Source organism: Argiope bruennichi, chromosome X2, assembly GCF_947563725.1.
Source record: "Argiope bruennichi chromosome X2, qqArgBrue1.1, whole genome shotgun sequence".
Lineage (NCBI taxonomy): Eukaryota > Metazoa > Arthropoda > Arachnida > Araneae > Araneidae > Argiope > Argiope bruennichi.
Window position 1 is genome coordinate 88026018 of NC_079163.1, and position 16379 is coordinate 88042396.

The 16379-nt window shown below is 26.7% G+C and overlaps 1 protein-coding gene across 2 annotated transcripts in view; it reads right to left on the bottom strand.

The window, feature by feature from the left end:
• Positions 1-16379, bottom strand: part of LOC129960598 (alpha-N-acetylglucosaminidase-like) — a 159079-nt gene that overhangs the window by 36357 nt on the left and 106343 nt on the right. For both annotated transcript variants that reach the window (XM_056074100.1, XM_056074101.1), the window contains exon 14: positions 4077-4226. In XM_056074100.1, coding sequence (XP_055930075.1) covers positions 4077-4226 — 150 coding nt within the window. The remainder of the gene's footprint in view (positions 1-4076; positions 4227-16379) is intronic.

Below are 16379 nucleotides of genomic sequence, written 5' to 3' on the forward strand. Positions count from 1 at the left end.
TTTGATCTTTTTCAAAAAGAACTAAAAAAAAAAAATCATTATACTAAATGAATGCATTTGGGGTTTACATTTAAAGCAATGTGTAGAAACATGTACGAATGAATTTAAGATCCCTGGTTTAAGCCATGAGGATCTATCAATAAAATTCAACCACAAACTTATGGTTGATTCTGCTATAGCGCATGAAATATCGGATGCTTATCGATTAATGTTTGAATATGCCTATTTAGCGTAAATATATGATAAATACCCATCAAAAATTACAAGCGATCACGGAAAGAAGCATAAAGAACAAAGAAAATAATATAAATTTTTTTATATATATATTCAGCAGACAGGAAGAAAACAGGAAAAAAAAATCATTCAATTAGTATTTGCTAAAATTTACATATAATCAAAAAATGAAAGTCAGCTAAAATATATTATTACGCGATCCAAAGAAATTGATTATAGATTATTAGAAAATGAAGACGAAAATATTTTTTGCTTAGCTGATTATTATAGTAAATATCATTTTTTTAAAAAAAAATCAGAGATCTTGCAAGAATTAATGTAGAAAGACTTCTTTCGTTAATGGACTTTTAAAATTTTTTGAGGGTGTTAGCATATATATGAATCTTAGACAAGGACGTGAACTACACTAGTGCTCAGATTTTCTTTTATTAAGCTGTATATTCATTGAGATACATGAGCGTTTTGTGTTTCGTAGAGTAGTGAAGAAAACTGAATATGAGCTTTGAATGCTTTTTTTTTTCGGCCAACTAAAATCAAAATTTGAAGTAGATATACAATTTGAGTAACAAGACTACGTACAAATTTATTTAAGTCGTTGCCTTTTTGAGCTGTCGCATTTTTATGCTTATGAACGTGCAGACCGGCAGACAGTCTATACATTCGTTCACAACTTGATATAAATTATAAATATACACTTTAACTGTATACCAGATTTCATTTGTGTAGCTCTTTGTGTTCTGTACTTATCATTTTTCTAAGATTCGATCAGAGTGGTAGACGCTATTTTCATGAATTAATTTCTTTCACAATTTGATAGAAATCTACAAGTGTCATCACGTCTACCAAATTTCATCCATCTAGTTCAAGCGTTTTTGCGCTATCGAGCACATAAACAGTTACACGATTCTGAAAAATATACATATTTTTGCTGTTTATGATCTTAGCTGTAAATAAAAAATTAAATTTTCATCATTCTGTTAGGTTACTGGGGCTACCTGATATTACTAGGCATGTGCACCAAGTTTCATTAAAATAAAAATAAATAAATAAAAAATATTCACGATTTTATACATTTCGATTTTTAACCTTATGGTTGGAATATTAATCCAGGTTTCTATAAAAATTGCAAAAAATGAAGATCGCAATCTATATTTTTTCCTTCATGACATCCTGTAAAGACTAAAATTGCAAAAATTCGCTATACTGTGTCGTTACTGTTTTGTTTTAAATCTACATTTATGAAATATTGATTTAATAATTAATCAGTTTCCAGGTTTCAACTGCAGTTTTTGCAGCTTATTTTCTCACAAAGCAATTAGAAATTCCTGGAGGTGGAATTTGTTTCTATATAAATACACGATATTTCTGTCATATTGTATCAGAAATTGATTGCCTGAAATTTTAATTTCAGAAGTAATTAAAACCTTTTTCTTTAATGATTTTTTTCTCTCTAACAAAGCTTATCATCTTCAATTCTAAAATTCTGAATTTTATTCGTTATTTTCTAAATATAGAACTTCTGAATTAATTTTTGTTTTGAGTAAATAATTTTTATAAAATTTATTCTGAATTAGAATAATTAACAGCATATAGTTATTAAAAAATTTAAATAAAGAACTGCTTTGCAATTTAAAAGACATAGATAGCTTTTATTTTTCACTAATGCTAATACCTACAAAATTTCTTTAATATTGATAAATTTTAAAATTTTTCTTGCTTATTTAAAATTTTTTTAAAGTGACGTGTTTCTTTATAAAATATATAAATTGAGAAAAACACAAAAAATTGGCATAAATCTCTAATGCCTATGGCATCATGTTATGTTCACCAAAACCAAGTAATCATCCACTTGTTTTTTACATCAATTAAATTCATATTTTTAATTAAGAGAAAAACATGATACTATTACATTCAATAGTTGTTAAAACTTTTTATCAACTTTCATACACATGTAGTTACCGTTTATTAAAAAAAAAAAAAATTAGTAATAATACATAGACTCTCAGTTAAGAAGTGTGTATTAAGTCCGATAGAGGGGGCTGTTTTAGCGTTTCTTTGCGTATGGATACTCGTGTTTCAGTATTTGTGTGTCTCAGCTGTGATGCACAAAAAAGATACAAGTAAGATTGAATGTTATTTTTTTTCTCTTTGTTCATTGAGGCCATGCTGGAATTCAAGATTCATGATGAAGTAATCATTAATTAGGATGAACAAAGTCGCGTTTTCAGTACTAATTTATTTATCTTCGAAAGCATCTTTTGTGTCTATTTTGAGAAAAAAATTGTGAAACTTTTTATGAAAACATATTTGGGTCACAAAGGTATTAATATTTTGTACAAAATGTTATGTAACCAATGTAGTTCGCGAAATTGACTTCAATTAGTTACTTAACTGAATACTGAAACAGGGACATTCAAATAAAATGTAAAAATTCAGCAATATCTGCTGCATCATGAGGCAACGTAACGATATAAAACTTCTTTTAAATTAAATGAAAACGTCCCATCTTTAAATGTTGTTAATGCCATTATAATATCATTAACAACATTCCTGTAAACTTGTAATCCTGCTTGATCCGTTTCAAATTATAGATAAATTTATAATATATAATTTGAAACGGATCACGGATTTATAGATAAATTTATAATATATAATTTGAAACGGATCACGCAGGATTACAAGAAGATTCTTTAGAAAAATTATTTTCTGAAATAAAATGAAGCAAACGTTAAAATTTTCTCGCAAGACAGTTACTTAATAAGACGGATAATTAAAAAAAATATCAAATAATCTCTTAGCGATGTCATATAAATTTAAACACCAAAGGTCCTAATTTTTTAAATTTTACATAATGTTTTGCTTTATTCTGTAAATGCTGCTGATTTCCGTTTAAAAATGTTCGACATTTTCTCTAAATATTTACTTATTATTTGTTTTTTTAAATTTCATTGGAATTGAACATCCCATATCTATAAATCCAATTTTCTATATATTATAAATTCCAGAACAAAAGTAAAAAAAAAAAAAAAATCCTGGCTGCAGTAAAAAGACTTATGGAATAAAACTTTATTAAATTTCATAAGATCCGATGTCCTTGAGAATACAATATTAAAAGAAATTAATAAATACAATCAAAGAAATTAATAAATACTTGCATGAAAAAATAAAACGGCCCGTGAATTAGATGCGGCCTGCTTAATTGTTTTATTCGAACAGCCACAAATTTAATATAACGACATTAAAAATCGAATATACAATATAATAGCTATTAGAAATGCCGCATTTATACTGAAATTTTACATTTGAAGCATAATATAACTTTTAGAATGCAATTAAATTTTATACATCGCATTATGATTTAAAAAAAAATTCTTATAAGGTTTTAATCCTGTATTGAGATTTATAATTATTACACTAGCTCCTTCTTCATTTTTACCCGGTTCATAAAGATTCTGTATTTTCCTGGTTTAATGTGTGCGAAAAGTTTTAATTTGCTTTTAATTTAAATTTTGCTTATTCTATTTAGATATATAATTTTTTTTAATTTATTCAAATGTAATTTTTTTAAGCAAAATTTTTCTCTATCAGAATAATTTTAAAAAAATAACTTTTATACATTTATACACTTGAAATTCAAATTTTTCAATATCAAAAGAATTAATCTTATAATACAGAAATGTAATTTTAAAGTAAATGGCAGAGATACTTGCAATTTACAAATATTTAAGTTTGTCTTATAATTTGAATCTAGTTTTTAAATTTTAAATCGTTTTTTCGTAGCACATCAAACATCTACAAGTCTATGAAGCTTCAAAAAATTTGACAAATATAATAATACTTACAGTATTAACTTGTTCTAGCGATCCGTAGAGTCCTGTGACACCTCCGTAATTGTGAAGCATACACCAAATAAACGGTTGCCCATAATATGAAGGCAAACGATGGTATTGTGGATATAATTCGGATTGAAGGTCTAGAATTATCATTTTACCCTGAAAAAAAAAAGATTTTTTAAAATTCTTTTTTATCACTTACAGCTTTACCATCGATATACAAAATCATTTTGAAGATAATATTGTTTAGCATTCAGCCTTGTTAACATTTCATTTCACTATTTTTAAATTAAATTAAATAAAATCGCAAACTTTTTTTTAAAATATACATTTTTACATGGAAAATAAAAGTGTTGTCTTCCTTTTCAAGTAACTAGAAAATTAAATCTCTTATACTTCCCCCTCCCCTTCAGGACTTTTGCTTTACAAAACTAGTTAAAAATCTATCTATTATCCTATGATGATAAAAATAAGCAGAAAGGAATATGAGCAAAATGATAAGAGTCGATACAGATTGGCAACGCGAGGAGAGCAAAATTAGTTTTGATTTATTGTACAGAAATTACTAATTCTTACGCAGAGAAAAGAATAGAAGTACAGAAAATCTATATTAAATGTGTGGGAAAAATGAGGGCTCACTGGAATGGCTATGATAAACAATGTCAAAAGAAATAACTTCCTTCAAAATTTCTTAGAAAGAAAATGGCCAAAACATCTATCTACAAAAATAAATAACAAAAATTAAAACCTTCTCTGTGAAGCAGTTTAAAGAGGTGGGAGAACGATGTCTCTTAGAAATGAAAAGAAAACTGCGTAATAAAATTTTTCAATTGCATATGGAGTTTGCATATGGACCATCCAGTTTTGAAAATATTCATTTTTTTAATTTTGAAAATCATTATCCCAATTTTAAAAATTGTATTTTTATTTAAGAATAAATTTTTGAATCACTCTCTTTTAAAATTATGTAAAGGTTTTCTTAGATGAATTTTTTCTGTGCACATGCAGCCAAAAATATAACGAAATATGACAAGTACTTTTCTCCAAGTACAAATAGGTGGATCAATGTTTTAAAAAGGTCTAATATATTATATGGAAATGGTTCGTAAACAGTTAATTATTTATTTTTTTTGAAATAAAAGCTTTTCAGTGGGATGTTACTTGATTCCTTTGTCTGTTCCCCCTATCATGAGTCATCATTTCATTAATACTGTTCCCAGTCTTCTATGATGTTCCTCTCAGTTTGGAATTTGATATAAGAAAAGGGAGCGGGGATGCCTCCCTATACTTGTTGCTTTTCAGGTGCAGGTGCATTCGCGAATTCATTACTCGCGTTACATACATGTGCTTTCACGCTCTCATGCCTGTTATTCTTCCCCCTCCCCCTCCCAAAGGTTTTGGGGTCGGTAAGTAGCAGATGGATATTGTCGGGGATATTTTGCAATTAATTGATGAATACCGAACTTGGCCTAGCACTCATCAAAGCTTCAATACATGGTTGGCTGTGGGTAAGAATATTGATTTAAGTATTACTTTTTCATGCCCAGCTCACAGCAGAGGTAATGTTCGTGGACTTGTATTGGAAATTTAAACTAAAGTATTTATTTTTAAGCAATAATTTTTAAAAGAGAAATTATATTTGGAAATACACACATCCTGTCAATCCTGTAAACATCAAATTGGTTGCTTATGGATATGTGGTAAAGACTTAGCATTCTTTAATTAATTGGTATTCTGGTAATATTTACGTAAGTATCTAATTCTTTAATTTTGAAAATTCTTGGGACGAGTGACATGCATAAATTTGATATTTGATATAAATTGATTTGGCAATGAAATGAAATAGATAAACTCCCTCGACAGATAAAACGAATCTCTCGGCATTTTTCCTATGATAAATTTCTGTAAGGAAATTTAATCCAGTGAAAGATTTACTAAAATTTCGTTAATATTTTCATTTAAGTAATTCCGGTTCTACCACTGATTATTGATAAAAATAGAATTAGCATTACAAAATAAAACTGTTAATGTAAAAATTCCATTATATTGATGCATTTATTGATCCTTGAAGACAACTTTAAAATAATTATATCCGACATTCAAAATATAATATATATATGCAAATTGTCCATCTTTCAAAGAATTCTACATAAAACTATAGTCAAATTTGGAAACATCACATTTATTAAACAGATAAAACAATACCAACTGATCCATATTAACAAATTCTGATTTAATACTTAATGAAATTAGAGTTGAATGAATACGTTTCCTTAGAGCTCTCACTTTATGAATTATATTATTCGGCAACATGCCACAATTTTCTTCTTCTCTAAAACCAAACTGGCTACTACATATAATCTTATTACTGTTGAGCCAGAAGTTGAATCGAATAATGAAATTTTTTTCTCATATTTTACCAATTGTTGGCAGAAGACACACTTGTCGATATGTTAAACGTTATTCAGGATCTTTCGCTCATTTTGCAGAATTCCTAATATTTTTGCAAAAATACTTAATATTTCTTTGAAATTCAGAAATATAATCTGGAAACCTCATCCCCTTTTAAATTCTTAAAAACAAATTCTGTTCCTTTTTTACTAAGAGGATTAATCATGTCGGCAGTCCAACTGCGGTAACTTTTTTATCGTTACTGGATGAAAAAAATGGATAATTAAAATTGTAATTTTATAATTAATCTTTGATTCAGGATCTTTATTTTCAATTAATTTGAAAGAGGATTTTTTACATGTTTAATGCTAATATGACTATTAAGTCAATCTGAATAATATTCAGATTAAATTAATATTCACATTAAAGTCAATCTAAACGTGAATCTGAATATTGTCATACCTTTAACATAATTTGTAGGGAAAAAAAATTCCATGCTTCTTGTTTTGTTTTCAGAAGTAATTTTTTTTACACTTTGTTATAGCTTATTATATTATTGATTATTGTAATAGATTTAAAATATCCATTACCTTTTCACTTTTATTGAAATTTTAAACAAATTTTTAAAAAAATAATTTCCTTTATATTAAGATATATGTTTTTAATTTGAAATAAGAATTATATATTCCTTGCTATTATAATACTTCAAGCTTTTAAAACGTTCTTTTAAAAATGAAAATTAAGCACAAAGTTACAATTATTACTTATTTCTCTGCTAAAGTTTTGGAAAAAACGGTGTTTTAAAGTTTACAAATCTGTCCAGCAATATACCAATGAGAAAATATATTTTTTATTCTTTAATTAATTACAAAGAAATGTTGTTTCTCGTTTAAAATAAATTTTTTCGTTCAAAATAGAACAAATAAAAACTCATAAAGTTTGCATGACATGCTTGTAGAGAAACTAAAACTTTAAGTTTAGAGACATTCTGAACTTGAAATATATTCCTCTTTCCCTTCAATATTTTCTATTATAAACTTTTGTTTCGTTGCTTTGTTTATTTCTACAGATGTTTTATCATTTTCATAAGGACTACTGTCTTTCTAACGAAACTGGCATTCCGAATATTCTTTATTGTTGATCACGTCTTATTTTTAAATAAAGTAGCTGGGAAATGTTTCTTGTGACATGTTGGAATACTTTATTTTGCATTTTGAATATTGTTCATATAATTAAGAAGATAAACTTTAATCAAATATTTCTTTTTTCAAAATGTGGAATTTGGATTTATCCGTTTCAAAATTTTTCAGTGATAAAAATCAATCTTAAAAATAATATCATAATATTCGAAAATTTCTACTTCAATAAATAAACAGTAGTTATTTATTACCGAATTAACTGAAATTAATCAGGAAAAGCGATAGAATCGAATGATATAATAAAGAAGAAAAAAAAAATGTTGTATAACACTGAATCTAAAACTAATCACTTTCGCCTCGTGTTATTTAATTATGAACTTTTTACGTGCTTGCATCGAATATGTTGATATACTAACTTCAATGAAATTAACTATTTAACAAAAAAAAATGTTTATAGTGAAAAAAACTATTTTTATGCAACCTTTCTTCAATCATTACGATTCTAACACACTGTTGTCGCCAGTTTATGTTAATTGCCCATACACTTAATCTATAATTTCTTTGTTAGCATTTTTGTGCAGGTTCATTCTTTTTTAATTTTTGACAAGAACATCGACGATGACTATGTTTTACAACCTTCTTTATCCCGTGTACATGATTTTCTTCTTGTAAGTGCCAATATAAAACTGATTTTTTACACCCCTGATCTATCCTTAAAGTTGGTTGGATTCTTTTCCTTATTACCTTGCAATAATATAATACACCAGTGGTAAAAATAATCTCCTGTTCTTAGATTCTCAAAGTATTCGTTATTGTTAACATATTAGAAGAGAATGTATTGATTCTTTTTGGCTCATCAGTAACTAATAGATCCATGAAATCTTTGCATTTGTTTCTCCACAGCATTATTCTATTTATGTCAGCTGTTATCATTCGTCAAAAAAAGGGCTTTTTGAAAATTAAAATAAAGATTCTTTTCATGAGAAATAAAAATTGCTTTGATAATTTGTTTCACCATATGTGTGAATTAATTAAAAATCAACAAATTTCTTATTTATGCATATATTAATTTACATTAAAGAACAATCAACAAAAATATCAATATATGAATCAATATATTTTTCTATATTAATGGAATTTCAAATAACAGGCTTTTAATGGTTTCGCTAATAATGAGGATGGGTTATTTTTTTCGAAATAAGTAGCATTTCATGCTGTCACGTTATTCCACACGAAATATATTAAAATTCTCTTGCGCATTACTGCATAAAATAGAAAATGTGAAAATATATCTCTTTGATTTATTTTCAAAATAATAAAACTTAAGAGAATTTCCGAAAGATTTATTGGATGTTTTGAGTGAAGAGTAGAAGAATTGCTTTTTAGAAGAGTTAGTGAAAATAAAATATGAGTATTATTTTTTACAAGTTTATAAATGCAAAAATGTTTTGAAGCATACCACAAAATGAAATCCATAATAATTATTTTTTAAAATTTCACTTAAATGGATGATATATTCAAAAGAAACATATCAGATTACAAAAGGGTCCATTAGCAAAAATGCTTTTAATATTTTAAAACAGGCGGTTTTGGTTAGGCAAAAAAGGATACGATAAATCTTAAAAAGGGGAATGCTTTCTTTCGTTTAAAGTTCTGTCATTTTTTTTTAATATCCATATTATTCTTCTAATTGAAAAGCCAAAAGAAAAAAGTATTTTAAGGGCAAACCTATGTATAGAATGTTTTAACTGATATGCTCTTAAATAAGTGCCAGACAACATAGAAATGTATAAATTATAAAATTTCGTGGAAATTCTTATAGAAAAGAAATTTACCCCTCCTCCCATCTTAAATATGCAGGTAGGTTTTCGAAAAGATACATAACAAAAAAAAAAAAAAAACTATAGCTTTTTTTTAGATGGATATAGTCGCTACCGTTTGATTAACTTTTGATTTTTACCTTTTTTTTAGATAGTTAAAGTCACTTCAGTTTTGTTAACTTTTGATTTTTTCTGAATTAAAGTTAAAAATAATAACTGCAGCTAAAGTTTCGATTCCCACGATAGCATTCCAGTAAACAATAACATATTATCTGTCAAAGGTGTAATACGGCCTTAGAAAGGTTTAAGATATGTTAATCGATCTTAAGTGTTCTCCTAAAAATGTTAAAAAAAGACATTTAAAAGACGTAAAGACACCGACAAAGAAACACATCTACTAAGGTTAGAGTGCGAAATTAAAACATCAAAATCGAACGTTCAGTAAGATCAATAAAATTAATGTTCAATTCCTTTAAAGATTGAAAAAAAATAATAAATAGCATACAATTTTATTTAATTTTTTCTATCAAATGAATCCGAAATATAAGGATTAATTGCGAAATTTTAAAAATCGTTTAAACTTATTTCCTTATAATTTTTATAGTAGTAAAATTACTAATTATACAATATATTCATAAATATTGATGTTGCAGTTCATCACTAGTTTGTGAACAAAGAAATGTTTTTGATTGATTGCATGAATTTTGTATTGATTTCTATCATATAGTTTGTCTCCATTTAGATCCAGGTTTTAATCCAAATCCAATTTTAAATTCAGCATCTCCCGATAAAAAGTTACTAAGACCAAAATCTTACATATGGTAATACAGCAGTAGAAATGGAAATTAATGAAATTGCTATTATTTCATCTGAGATAAATTATATTCCTGACATAAATGAAGAACAAACACTTACTTACTCCAGAAGAATTAATGGATCGTATGAGAGTCTTCAGTTTATCAAAAAATACCAAAGTCAATTTATGCTATTGTAGTGATATAAGTGGTTTAATGTCTACTTTTAACGATAAATAATTCAGAAAAAGGGCTATTTGCTTATTGATGGCTCGAAAATCAACTTAAAAGATTCATATCGGTAATATCTCACAATCTGCTCCAAAACTCCAATCTGCTTCTTACATAACGAAAAAAAATATGAAGATAAAAAAATATATTACATTTTATAAAAATATGAAGATAATGCTTCATGAAATCGACTGTTCACATCATAGTTGGAATATATGAGAAAATTTTGTAGTAATTGCCATTCTTAATGGTATGCAACTAGGTTAAACAAAATACTCCTGGATCCTATGCAGTTAGGGCAGAAAAGCAAAACATTATAATTCTATCAAAAATAATTAACCAGAGCGTAAACATTATATTATGGGTGAAAAAATATCCAGAACGTTCTCTAATCGATTAAGAGAAAATTATTCCATTATTTTACACATAAAATTGTTTGTTTGTTTGTTTCTTATGGCACTTGCCACTGACAAGCCCGCTGTTACGAAGACAGCCATTTAAGCCTGAGGGGGAACGTCTCTTATTTTTTATAGCAGCGCCAACTAGGGCCAAGTGTACGACTTTGCCACTCACGCATCACTCATTCGCTTGCACAGCCCCTTTTTACAGGAGGGCACATTCACACATCTCACAGATAGAACAACGGAAGAACAACCATGCCCAAACCGGGACTCGAACCCGGGACGCCCAGATCACGAGGAAGACGCGCTACCCCTATGCCAGGACGCCGTCACACATAAAATTGGATTACTTAAATATTCAGAACGTTTATTTACCAATTAAAGTAGCAATAGTATATAGATAAATAATAAAAAAGCTAAAATCAGAAACGTATAACCATTTTGATTTCCTTTCGGTATTATAAGATATAGTATATTATATACTACAAGTCGCTCTTGGAGACCAGTTGATTCGCCAGAAGTAATGGTTACTAAAATTTTTAACCAAATATTTTGTGTAACTAAGTATTAATGGCATCATCAACAAAATATTTTTAACCTTCAAATTTTGATGCTCATATAACCCACATTATTTTAGAAGCCTTAAATTTTTTAAATTCGTTTTACTATGCATTTCCTTAATTTTTATCTCTATATCTTTTTGCATCCAATTACATCACAAGAAAGAGCGCAAAATTTTTTCGTCATTGCTGTATTTTGAATTTAAACCGTAAATGCATGCGCAGCAAAATTAAAAAAAAAATTATTATAAATATCCCTTATCCTAAACCCTATTCAAAATGGAAAAAAAAACCTAATCTTTTTATCTTGATTATTAACAAGGAAAAAAATTCAAAATGAAATACAGTGAAAGCGATCTGAGTTTCACGTCGGCAATAAAATATTTTTGGTTAAACTATTTACTTAAAAATCGGAACACAAAATTATGCGGTAAAAATTTGTATTTTATACAAATTTAATTGAAAAGATAATTATTTTTAAATTTTAAGATGGCGTAAAATTTATTTTTATGCTATATTATTTTCGGAAGTTATCATTAAAAAAGCTAAAAGCTCCCTTAAATTTTAATTAATAAAAAAATTAAATAAAGTTAAAAATAACCAAAAAATGCACATTCCCACCCTCCAAAATATATATGTGCTGTGTTTGGTAGCTCCAAGTCAAACGGTCTAGCCTATAACAGACGTTCAGACAGATTTCCTCTAAATGGATTTCGTTCAAAATTTACTAAAAATTTGACAAGGAAGAAATCTGTTGCAGTAAAGAACATGTACCAAATTTCATGTCTTGCTGAAAGCGTTTTTGAATTATTTTGTTCACAGATTCACAGATAGACATACATAACAGCAAAAACGTATTTTTTGGTTTCAGGAGAGGGGTTGGGGGTCTGAAAAAAGGAGTTACGCTAAAATCTAGCATTCTAATCTTTTGACATTTACAATATTTTCTATTCGTACACGAGAAAGTAAAGCAATCGTCGCAAAAACAGGCTAAACCATCAAAATAATTATAAAAGTTGAAATTCTCTCAATTTTTATCTAAAATTATTTTATTTTTCTTTGTTCTAAGGAACTCGCAAGAAATTATGCTAAAACTCTAGGATATATTGAAATAAATTCTGCAGGTCAACATTGAAACTTTGTATCAAAGAAAAAACCACGCAGTTTCTTTAAAATTCTTTAGAAATATGCGGAATAAATATTTTGGTTTTGCATATTTACTTTAGACTGAATAATTCTAGAGGTTTCATTTCTTATACTTTTTTAAATAGAATTTAATATTTTCTGCACTTTAAAATTTGCATAAGAGAGTTTTGAATTAAATCTTGTTGGGGAATATTTCCATTACAACAAACACTTATGAAATTCATAAGAATTTGAATTTTAGTATAAGAATAACATATTTTTTTCTATACGAGGATGAGTTCGTATCTTTTTGTGTAGATGAAATGAGACACTCTGACAATCCAGTAAATTTGACCTATGAAATTCGTCTAAGAGGTTAAAGAATAAATTTCTTCATTTTTCACAATTCTGGGAGATTAAAAATTTAGAAAATTTGTAAGAATTTTATTTTTGGTATATTTCCAGTAGACTGAGAATTTTTATATGCTTACTAACCTAGGATTTTCACCTAGGCATTTCATAAGATTTAATTTTATGCAATGCAATATTCTGAATAGTATGCTATAAATAATTTGTAAACATTTATTATTGCGGATATAAAACGTTCTTGTATTTAAAAATAATTAGTAAGAGTTTTTTCTATATGTTCTTAAATTATTACTGCTGCTAAAATTTAATAGTATTACTATTACTAAGTAATTTTATCGAAAGTATAGTCCAATAGTTTCCTTATAAAATGCTTTGACTAAAATATATAATATTATTCATGTTATTTCAAATTTATTTTATATTCTGTTGTTATTTCAAATTTTATAATGGATTTGTAAAAAGATCATTAAGAATATGGACCTGTTAAATTAAATGTTCAACGATTAAATGTAAACGATTTTAGCTTTAATATTTGATAAAAGTACCATAAACAATGATGTTTTAGAGAAAAGAAAATAATTCATAGAACTACCTGAAAATTTTTCTTCGTTGATTAAAATATGTTTTAATTCTGATAAATAAATACTTTGCTGTTCTTTCAAATTAAACACGATTTTATTCCGGTCAAAAATTTAGAAAAGCATTATTCAATTAATAATGCTTTTCCAATGCTGGTTATTGATCATAATCAACAATTTGTTGTAAAAATAAAGCTAATATTACAAATAATTAAAAAGAATAGACATTGATTTCCATTTCCATTTATTTTATTTTCCTTTTGTACCCATGAATTCGCAGTGAATCATGAAACGAAAACTATAAATCATCTTGTTTATTATTAAGGCAAAAAAAAAAAATGGATAGGAAAATATTTAACATTTAAAATTTTTATAATATTATCTTTTAGTTTATAATATTTTAAAATTTTAACAACATTTTAAAAACTTGAGAACCGACGCAATCAAAAGTTGCGACAGATTCAAACATTAATAAGGCGAAGAAATAATCACTGATTCATTATTTTTGCTGTCAAAGCAGAAAATATCATCTGTTGCGCTTTACATAGTTATGTAGAAGTGAATTCTCAACCGTTGGAACAGACAAGACTCTGCCTAACAAAGGGTCTTAAAAGTCTGTATAATAAACAAGATAAATTTTATTTAATATATCATTTAAATGGTGAACAATACTATATAGCAATCTTTTCTCTGAATAATGTGTCAATTTAATAAGCTCATTCAGCTCCAAATAGTAAATAAAAACATGTAAATATGTAAAAAAAAAAAAAATCGAAATATTTTCAGATACTGAATTGTAGAACTACATACATAGCCTTATTAAATCTGTTTTACGGTGCAATGCGCCGTTGGAAACATGGATTTGCAAATTTATTTAAAAATAAAATTTCAATCATAATAATTTGAATAAATGGCTCTTTATTATCGAAAGACAGCTTCCGACAAGTTTTCGGCATAAAATAGGCTATATACAGACATTCGTATATCGGTGGCTATTACATTTTAATTGTAAGCAACATAAAAATTCATATAAAGTTGAAAAATGGTAAAACATTTCTAAATTCGATAGAAACATCTAAAAAGGTCCACCTTGCTAATATCGTCTAAAATATAATAATCTAAATAAAAAATGCATTTTGTATAATTCATTAGATTTTTATTTTCCTAATTAGTAACATTGATCAGTTGCTATTATTTTTAAGATATAATTTCTGTTGATATGAATTTCTATTGAAAATGAAAAGAAAAAGCGAATTCTTTTTATTTCAGTCTTCTTCTATTGTAGGATAAGAAAACCCATAAACTTGAAGGGAAATTTAGTTTTTATCATAGTTACTTTCATGTAAAGAAATAATGAGTTTTAAGCTGCTTCAGTTGAAATACAAATGTTAATGTTATAAGCAGAATATTTAAAGACTTATGGTATTATAATTGAAAGGTATCTAAAGGAAATTAAAAAATGCACTTGTTTAAAGCAAATCGATATTTTAATATCCAACAATAACCGATATAATCGACCGAAGGTATAAGTAATAGAACTATTAGTCCAAATTATATTAGACATCATTAGCAAATTAAGAAGACAGAAATAAGAAAAGAAGAAACTGCCAACATGCATTATTTGTAAAAGATGTATCTACATATCATTAAACTTTAAAAATAAAATGTTGCCTGAGTTATTTTGTGTGACAGTTGCAAAGATTTCTTCTTAAAAAGGAGCTATTTGCTTATAGGAACAATTGCTAAGAAACACCATTACCGCTGTTCTGCTGGCATAGTAATATGAATAAACACATTATTTCATTTTGCTTATTGAGCAATAATTACCTTCATTTATTACTTTTCTTTATTCAGTCTCTTGTTTTCCAGATAATTTCTTAGAATAATAATTGGTTTACTTAATAATCATTCATATTCAGTTCTGTTTATCTGCTTGGAAATGTCTTTCCGTAACCGAAGACGATATTTGTCTGATGTTTAAATGAGTTCTTTTTTTTCAGTTTCAAATGTTATATATTTTTATATCTTTAAAGAATATTTAATGAATATTTTATTGACTTTGCTTTTAAATTTATTAATGTATGTTTTTGTGAATGAAATTGTCTCAGTTTGCTATTCAACTGCAACATTAAGTTTAGAAACTCTAATTAAATTTAAAATATATATTCTTAACTGCTATCAAAATATCTTCGAAATATTTTTATGAAATGTTCGCTACTATTTTAAACTTTAATTCAAGAATAACGAAATACATTAAAATTCTATTAGTAACTTATGAAGTTAGTTCTATTAGTGAAAACATGAAGTACTTGATTTTGCATTTAGCAGGGTTTTCATTTCATGCAAAGATTTGAGAGTGGAACACTGAGACAAATGATGTATAGAATCTAGGGTTGCAGATATTAGAATGTACTATATTCTAAAAATAACATAAGGATAAATGTAATTTTGAGGCGGACCGTTAGATGAAATGAAAATTTTAAATGTATAAATTAAATAGTCGTATCGTATTAATTAAATCGTATATTTGTTCTAAAATATGGGCTAAGAACATTTTGATATAAAAATTTCTCCATTTAATCTTTCTAATATTAGAAAATAACCTAAAGTATACATATAAACAGCTGTTGAAAAATAGGAAATGCTAAATGGAAACGAATAATTAACGAAATATAAACAATTTGGATAAATTTATAAATTATTCAGTAAATTATACATAAAATTTTTACCAGTAAGGATTTGAGAAGGATTTTGTTACACAAGTCTATCGGACACATTTTTGTTTAATGGAAATAAATAATATTTCGATGGGATTTTGATTGAATATTACAATAAGAAAATTAACCTCTCTGTATCAACCTCTCCATTTTTAATTTTTGGTCGCATTAGAGCTATTAAAAGTTT